Below are 8,285 nucleotides of genomic sequence, written 5' to 3'. Positions count from 1 at the left end.
ATAAATTGATTTATAGTTGTTCGGACAAATTTTCATTTGCCAAATTTATATTCATATGTGAATATCATAAAAACTACTACCCCTACGAAGATAAGTGTCATAAACTACTTTATAGTAAGTTAAATTTCCTTTATTTTGAGTGTTGGTAGACATGTGGGCGTCTTATGGATCTAGAGATATTTTTCAAAAATCAAACATTTTATACGAACAACTAGAAATAAACATTTTATGAGTTTATTTTGTCAAATATCATAAAAACTACTACTCCTACAAAGATAAACATTATTAACTATTATGTAGTAAATTTAACTAGCTTTAATTTGAGCGCTGGCAGACATCAGTACGTCCAATTGTTTCTGAAATAAAGTTTTTCATAAATCAAATTTATTGTCCGCGTATTTTTTTTTTTTATTTTAAATTTATTGTGCATGAAAAACTATTTAATGAGAAATCTCTTGCTGTTTAGTTTCATATAATTTTTTATAAAAAAATTAATTTTTAAAACCAATGAGTGGACCAGTTAAAAAGCTAGTGTGGGTCAATGCCTGACCCACGGGCTATAGGTTCGCCATCCCAGCTATAGAGCTAAGGACATCTGTAGCGAAATGGCCCTATAGTTTAACAGCAATTCTAAATTATTTTATATAAAAAAAAAAATAAATAAAAAAATTGATCCTGAACTAAACAAAACAGTGAAACGCCCAACGTCTGGTGCTACAGAAAACTAGAGGTCATCCAAAATATATGTATGAAAATAGTATACAGATATACTCGGTACACCACAATTTTAAATATACTGTCTGACATACAGCTCTCCGCCATTAAAGATTACACATACTGACACAAAACATACTACTATTTCTGACAACCCCTTCTTACGAAAAATAGGACTCTACGACAAAACATCACTAAAAAAATACACCCACAAACGAAACAAACACATATTATTAGCCAAAACATAAACAAAACTAACCTTAATTATGTATATATAAAATTTGCATATTGTATATATATATATTTTTTTACAAAGAGTATTATTTCTCCATCACTTATAATTTCTGTTTAACTAGTTTATCATTTATTTTATTTGTCAATTTTTACTATTAATTGTGTAGATTTTTAAAAATTTGCTACTGTTTGAAAATAAAATACAAAGAAAAAGGAAATTTAAACCATATAAATGTAACATATAAAAGGTATTTGTGCCTTACGAAGTACAATGTATTGATTATAGTCTTTTGGAAAATCGTATATAATAATTAATAAATAACGACAACAAAAAAACAAAGTTAATTAGACAATACTGCTTATTCTAATACAATTATTGATTACTTGTAATAATGTTTGTTTATATATAGTACTGAAGTGCTAGGCAAATTATTTACTTGGCCTAGACAGGGATATAATAATATCCTTAATAAACGAATAAAGTAAATAAACAGCATATCTCGAGATCGATTCAGTTACTTCCCGATTCCTTTGGTATGATTAGCCTAAAAAGTAAATTACTTATAATACCATAAATTAGGTACGTTAAATGTAGTTCTTTAGTGACAGAAACAAACAAAAAAAAATTATTACAAAATTGTTTCCTTAGAAGCAATAAAGAATATTTTAATTTTTATATTCAGATCATATTACAAGGTTAAATTACAGATTATATTACAAGGTTAAATTAGGTCGGTCACATTTTAAAACACGAAATATTAATCAATTAATAAATAATAAAGACCTTCTTGTTTAGCCGATCTATAGAATAAAACCGGTTACGTTTCTGTAACCATCCACTTGCTACCGACTTGTTTACTGCCTCCCACAAACGGTAGTGTCTAAGGGGTTGAAATTATTCTTGGTATTTCGTCATATTTTGGAGATCTTTGTTACTATATTATCATGATTAATTGCCTTTACCGTTATGAAATGAGCTCTTAAAATTAATTATTGGACATTTTTCAGTTATTTTCTTAATTCACTTTTTCACTGTCGTAGCATCTTTTTAACTATAAAAATGAGTTGTAGGAAGTTAGTCCGGGTGGCTGTCAATAAAGGTATCAAAATAGTAGAAAAACACTGTTTATTGTTAACCAACGTTTCGGCCCACCTTACAGGGCTCTCAGATTGAAACAAAAATTGTACAGCGGACTATCTTCCTACAATCTACTTCATACGGTCAACTACTTTTTTTTCCAATATAAAAATGGGTGTTTAGTTTTTCTGGAAGAAATTACCTTATTATTGCATATTCAATTTATTTTAAAAACGATATTAATTAATATTAAACGACTGTCTTTATCTCTGTTTCAACCTGACAGCCCTGCAAAGTGGGACGAATGTTGGTTAAAAATAAATAGTTCTGTTACTATTTTGATACTTTTATTGAGCGCCACCCGAACTATCTTCCAACAATCTATTTCATACTGTTAACTATCTTCTTCCAATCAGTAATAATAATAATAATAATAATAATAATAATAATAAAGGCCTAACGAACCCGAAGGTTCGATGCCGATACCACCAATGCTCTTTGCATACATCCTTCCAGTGATGCCCCTCCAAACCCAATTCCACTAAATCCACGCTATCCTCCCATCTACGTTTCGGTCTGCCCCTCGTACGTTTACCACTTGGTTCAGTGTTTATTACCATTTTAGGAATCCGCTCGTTACTAAGCCCTACAACCTTACACGCTGCAATACTATAGCTTGAATTATATTTACCGGGTGAAGGTCCCTTAATTCAGCGTTGTCTAATCTTCTAAATTCTCCTGTTAATTCATCCTTTTTTGGTCCGAATATTTTGCGTAATACTTAATTTTCGAAAACCTCAAGGCGCTGTTCACCCCTTAGTGTAAGAGTCCACGTTTTGCATCCATAAAGAACAGTGGGAAAGATAATAGTTTTGTAAATTCTAATTTTTAAGTTCTTCAATAGAAGGCGTGAGCTAAGCAGTTTCGAAATAGAAAAATAACAAGCATTTCCCGCCTTCAACCTCGCTTTTATTTCCTCATCAATTTCGTTTTTTCTAGTTACCGTAGAACCTAAATACTTAAACCTATCTACCTGTCAAAACGTATTTCCTCCTATATCTATATCACCGAAATTGCTCGCGTTTCTACTGCTAACCCTGTATTCCAATAAGTAAATAAAAATAATATATATATATATATATATAAATAATTAATCGAATTATTTTAAAATATAAGGAAGAAGGTAAGGGTGTAAAAAACTTTTTTTTACCGCACCCCAGACCATCTTGTTTATTATCTTGACATAATATTTAAATATAACTAAAGGTTTTAATTTATATCAAACTTTAAGTAGTGTCCAATATACATTCCCTTATCTAGCAATAGCAAAACATTGCAGAGTCTGCAAGTAGTTTTCATAAAAGTAATATAAACAAAAAAATGAGGTGAAATAACTTTTTTTCGATAGGTTCATGGACTCTAGTCATGTAAGCCATTTATTGTGCCGGTTAACTTTATTTGTACGGGGGTAGTATTAAAAAGAAATAAGTATTATAATTATAGAGAAGACAGCTCACCCGTGCACCTAGGAATCTGGCCTCGAGAAGTTCCTGCTTTCTTGGATCCAGGGCCGCTTGGAAGTGATGTTCCATCTTCAGATCTGCAGCTATCGAAAAAAAAATAATTATTATTACTATCTAAAATCGATAATAAACAGCAGCTCTAAGAATAGTAAACTATATAATATAGTTTAGCTCTATGAATTCAATATTTATACTAAAAACTCCAATACCCGTCTCGTATCCACGAAGACTAAGCATAATACAATGTTCGAAAAGCTTTAGCTATGAAGTGAATTGTGTATAAGTGAGGTAAGCTGTGATTTTGTGGTCTCTGCACCGGCGGTAGAAAAGGGCGAGGCCGCACGCGAGGTAATCGATGTTAAACCCAATCGACTTCTCACCCCTCGAGCTATTTATACCAACCAACACAACCCTCACTTCACTCTCTCCTAGTCGCTATATCATTTAATAATTCTTCAAATACAGCTATATAAGAGTTTATTAATTTATATTAACTAATATTTGAAACTGACGAAGGAGAAATGAAGAAAGATGTCCAAAAGGTTTACGATTCCATTGACGGCCAGAAGCTGTATAATATTTTGACTGAACTGGGAAAACCAAAGAAGTTAGTAAATCTAGTACGGATGTGAATGTCCGAATCGTTTAATAAGGTACGAATCGGTAATCATTATTCTGTAAAGTTCGTGGTACGGACAAATTTAAAATAAAATAAGGCGATTCTTTATCACCTAACTTAAAAGGTTTTTAAAAATGTGTTGTATACCCAAAAATGTTTTGACTGTAAAGGTATAATAGTGGTACTTGGTTATGCTGATGATTTGGTATCATTGGTTGAGGACAAGGAAACTATCAAACGAAATATTAATGTCTCGAAATAAATAAGGATGAAACAAAATATATAGATAACAGTAGAAACGCGAGCAATTATGGTAATATAGATATAGGAGGAAATACGTTTAAACAGGTGGATGGGTTTAAGTATTTAAGTTCTACGGTAACTAGAAAAAAACGAAATTGAGAAAATAAAAGGGAATTTTTAATTTTTTTAATTATTTATTTAATGTAATTTACAACTGCACAAAATAACATAATAGGTAAATATGTAGTATGTTTCATATACACTTGAAAATCTTGGGAAGGAACCACCCATTGGTGGTACTTCAAACATTAATTTAAATTAGAAGGTCCCGTGGCCATCTTCTTTTCAGACGCCTCGGAGGATTATCAGGGATCGTTAAGGATGAAAGATTAAGAATTAATGGGTTAGGATGGTTAAGGAGTTTGGAATAAAAAGACCTGATCTGTTTTGGGTCAAATCTGCAACGAATGGGATGTTAAGGTCTTAATGAATGAATTTATTTGTGACGTAATAAGGAGCATCAAGGATTTTACGTAGGATTTTGGATTGTAACGATTGGATGCGGAAAGAATTTGATGGTTTGGTGGAGCCCCAGAGCTCAATTCCATAAGTCCAAATTGGTCTGATTATCGTAGTGTATACTAATTTTTGTAGTGAATGGGAAGTTTAGAGCGTTTGTCAAGTAAGTGTTGTAGCAATCGGAATCTACGATCAGTTTCTTGTCGTTTCAGTCTTGTGTGTGGATTCCAAGTAAGTCTCTTGTCAAGATGGCGTCCTAAGTATCGAATCTGTTCAACAGGCATTAGCGGTGTATTTATGTATTAGAAATGATACTGTAGGACAGGAGGGCAGAGGTTTACGACAGAGAGTAAAGGTGATCTGGTGGGATTGGTCAGGATTTATTTTGATTCTCCAGTTTTTACACCATTCTTCAATAGATGTTAAAAGCGAATTTAAAGGCGGGAAATACTTGTTATTTTACAATTTAAAAATTTCTTAGTAATCCCTTTCTATCTAAAAATTATTATCCTTCACAACGGAGGCGAAAGTGACCTATTGCACTAAGGAAAGAACAGCGCCTTAAGGTCTTTTGAAAATATAATATTACGTAAAATATTCGAACCGAATCAGGTTGAGTTAATCGGAGAATTTAGAAGGCTGCACAAAGCTGAATAAAATGGGCATATGAGGGCATATAAGGACTTATGAACGGATCTCTAAAATGTTAATAAACACTGAACCAATCCCAACTATCCCAATGATAGACCGAAACGTACGTAGATGATTTAGTAGATTTGGTCAGGAGGGTAAGGGACGTCACCGGAAAGAGAACGATTGGTGGTATTGGCATCGGATCTTCGGGTTCACTAAGCCTTTGTTTTATTATCATTATATTAAACTCCGAAAAAAAAATAACACTCATCAGACAATTAAACAAAAAAAGTTCTAGAGTACATCACATGATAAACTATATCAGTTCATTAAGGATAGGAGGAAGGTAGAAAAGAAAAGCCCTTTCCTATTAATGTATGTGTATATATTTTTAGTTTAATTGTATTTGATTTTTTATAATTTTTTCTTCTTTTTATTTACTTTTATCTTATTATATCAGAAGTCAGTTACCTAATGTTTTATGATATGACAGATGGTTTTATTTTATTTGCTCTAATCTTATTTTATGTATTCTGTTAATTATTGTTGTTCATTTTTATTTTTTCAAATTCATTATTTTCATTATATTTTATGACGGTTTATAATTTCGTTTTTATTTTGTATTTTACTCTAAGCCTCTAAAGCCTAATTTTGACACCTGTAATATTATTCTAAAGGGATCAATCCCAGAATAAATAAAGAATATTAGTATTATTATTATTATTTTTTTTTTTTTAATCGATGTTTGAGAACTCTTCAGAATCAACAATCTTATCAGTAATTAAATTGTCTTTTTGATTTTTATCTATAATTATATATTTTTAAAAGATCTTATAAAGTACTACATTCAATAAATAGAAAAAATAGTACATTAATAAAAGACGAAATATACAATTTTAGATAAAATCAAGAGGATAATGTAACTACTGATAAGATTGTTAATCAAGAAGATAGGAGAGGAGCCACGAAACGTTGATTAAAAACACCTGATATAATATGTGTAATTTATATTACTATTTCGTTATAACAAAAAAAAATAATATAAGTACCTCTGCACTTAAATATTTTTGTAAATTTCCAAGAGCGAAAATTTATTTTAATACCTTTTAACACATTGAAAACATGTTTTAATAGCCTTAGAATTATTTTCAGACATGTTATTTCAATAAACAAAATAGACAAACAAATACAAATATTTTTTATTTTATTGTTTTTATGCTTTTGAAAAATTTTATTTTTTTTTTTACAAAAAATGTACTTCCACTTTCGAAATTAAAATAAGATTGCTACAGTTTGAGACCACATTGAGTTTTTCTGTTAATAGGTTTCGGAAAAAGGGTTCATTCATAATTTGAAAAAATTAAAAAAAAAAAAATCAGAAAATTCTAAACGACTTAACTGTCAGTAAAATTCTGAAAAATAACTTTTAAAACACCTACCGAAGCATCAATAACTCCAAGTTCCGATTTTTGTTGAATTTGGAGAATGTTTGTGTAAATTCCTCATTTACGTATCCTTAAGAAACATTTAATTATCAAATTTTTTTTGTTTCTCTGTGTTGTTTATAGTTTTTTTTTTTATCACATACACTTGTGCTTTCAGGACGCATCAGATTGGAAAAACCACCGATATAAAATTAGATTTCCAATGATAATTCTTTTTCCGTTGGAAATCCCTATATTAAGTACAAGAAAAAACTAAGTCGATTTCGCTACAAAAACAAATTAGTTCACTATTTTGCTAGTCTGTAACACAGCGTACTCAGTTATATAGAGAACGAATTTCCTTAATTGGTAATAGCTAAGTAAATTCCTTATATTTTATTTTTTTTTTATGAACATTGGAAAATAACATGGACTAAATATCTAGTTATCGTTGACCTTAAATTGACCTAACTTTAAAGAATTAGAACCTCCTCTATAGACGGGCTGACTCTGGCATGGCTTGTTTATTTATGTCACTAGTTACCACGTTGTTATTTTTCATCTGCTTATTCTTTCAGCTACTAAACTAGACTACTAATTTGGTAATTTTTATTTTATTTTTTTTTAAATTTATTTATTGTTATTTACAACTGTATACCATATATACAACAAGTAAATTTGCTGTAGGTGATATAATGACATGATACAAACATGAGGAGAATCAACCCATTGATAGAACTCCAATTTGGTAATATTACCGAAATAAAGAAATACAAATATATAAAAGCGATCAGATAGTATTTGCTATTCTCAAATTATTTTTTGAACAATTAGGTATACAAGGTTAGTGTCATAATTTTAATTATAATGACCACTCTTGTTCTTGTTTATATTAGGAAATAATAAGGAATCCATACCAAGCACAAACTTTCTCATGGCCATCTCAATTTTGAGCGATCAATAGGAATTAACAACGTCCTACTTTATGTCATTTTTTTAAATTTCATATCTAAGAATTGATAAATATTTGATATTTACTTCATTTCCGGGGGGGGGGGAAGACAAGAAAAAGTTGATTTTTTTTTTCTCAAATACCTCAGTCAGTTATTTATTTATTTTATAAATTCTATAAATATTAGTTTTTTTGTTAGTAGTTCATTTCTATATGTTTTAATCACATGACTATTATTTTCATAAATTTATTTTTATTATTTATGATTATTCAATAATTATAATATAGTAAATAGTTTGAACTCCACCGCTATTAATTGTAAAAAGTATATCAAACTGTTATACTA

At 29.9% G+C, this 8,285-nt stretch overlaps 1 protein-coding gene across 9 annotated transcripts in view; it reads right to left on the bottom strand.

Annotated features, from left to right (window-relative positions):
• Tlk (Tousled-like kinase) overlaps positions 1 to 8,285 on the bottom strand; it is a 277,166-nt gene that overhangs the window by 137,192 nt on the left and 131,689 nt on the right. For all 9 annotated transcript variants that reach the window (XM_067046796.1, XM_067046794.1, XM_067046795.1 and 6 more), the window contains one exon: positions 3,544 to 3,632. In XM_067046796.1, the coding sequence (XP_066902897.1) occupies positions 3,544 to 3,632 (89 nt within the window). Of the gene's footprint in view, positions 1 to 3,543; positions 3,633 to 8,285 lie in introns of those variants that run through there.

This window comes from Halyomorpha halys, unplaced genomic scaffold (assembly GCF_000696795.3).
Source record: "Halyomorpha halys isolate HHAL.00 unplaced genomic scaffold, Hhal_1.1 Scaffold78.1, whole genome shotgun sequence".
In the NCBI taxonomy this organism is placed as follows: domain Eukaryota; kingdom Metazoa; phylum Arthropoda; class Insecta; order Hemiptera; family Pentatomidae; genus Halyomorpha; species Halyomorpha halys.
This window is presented reverse-complemented; position numbering and strand designations above follow the sequence as displayed.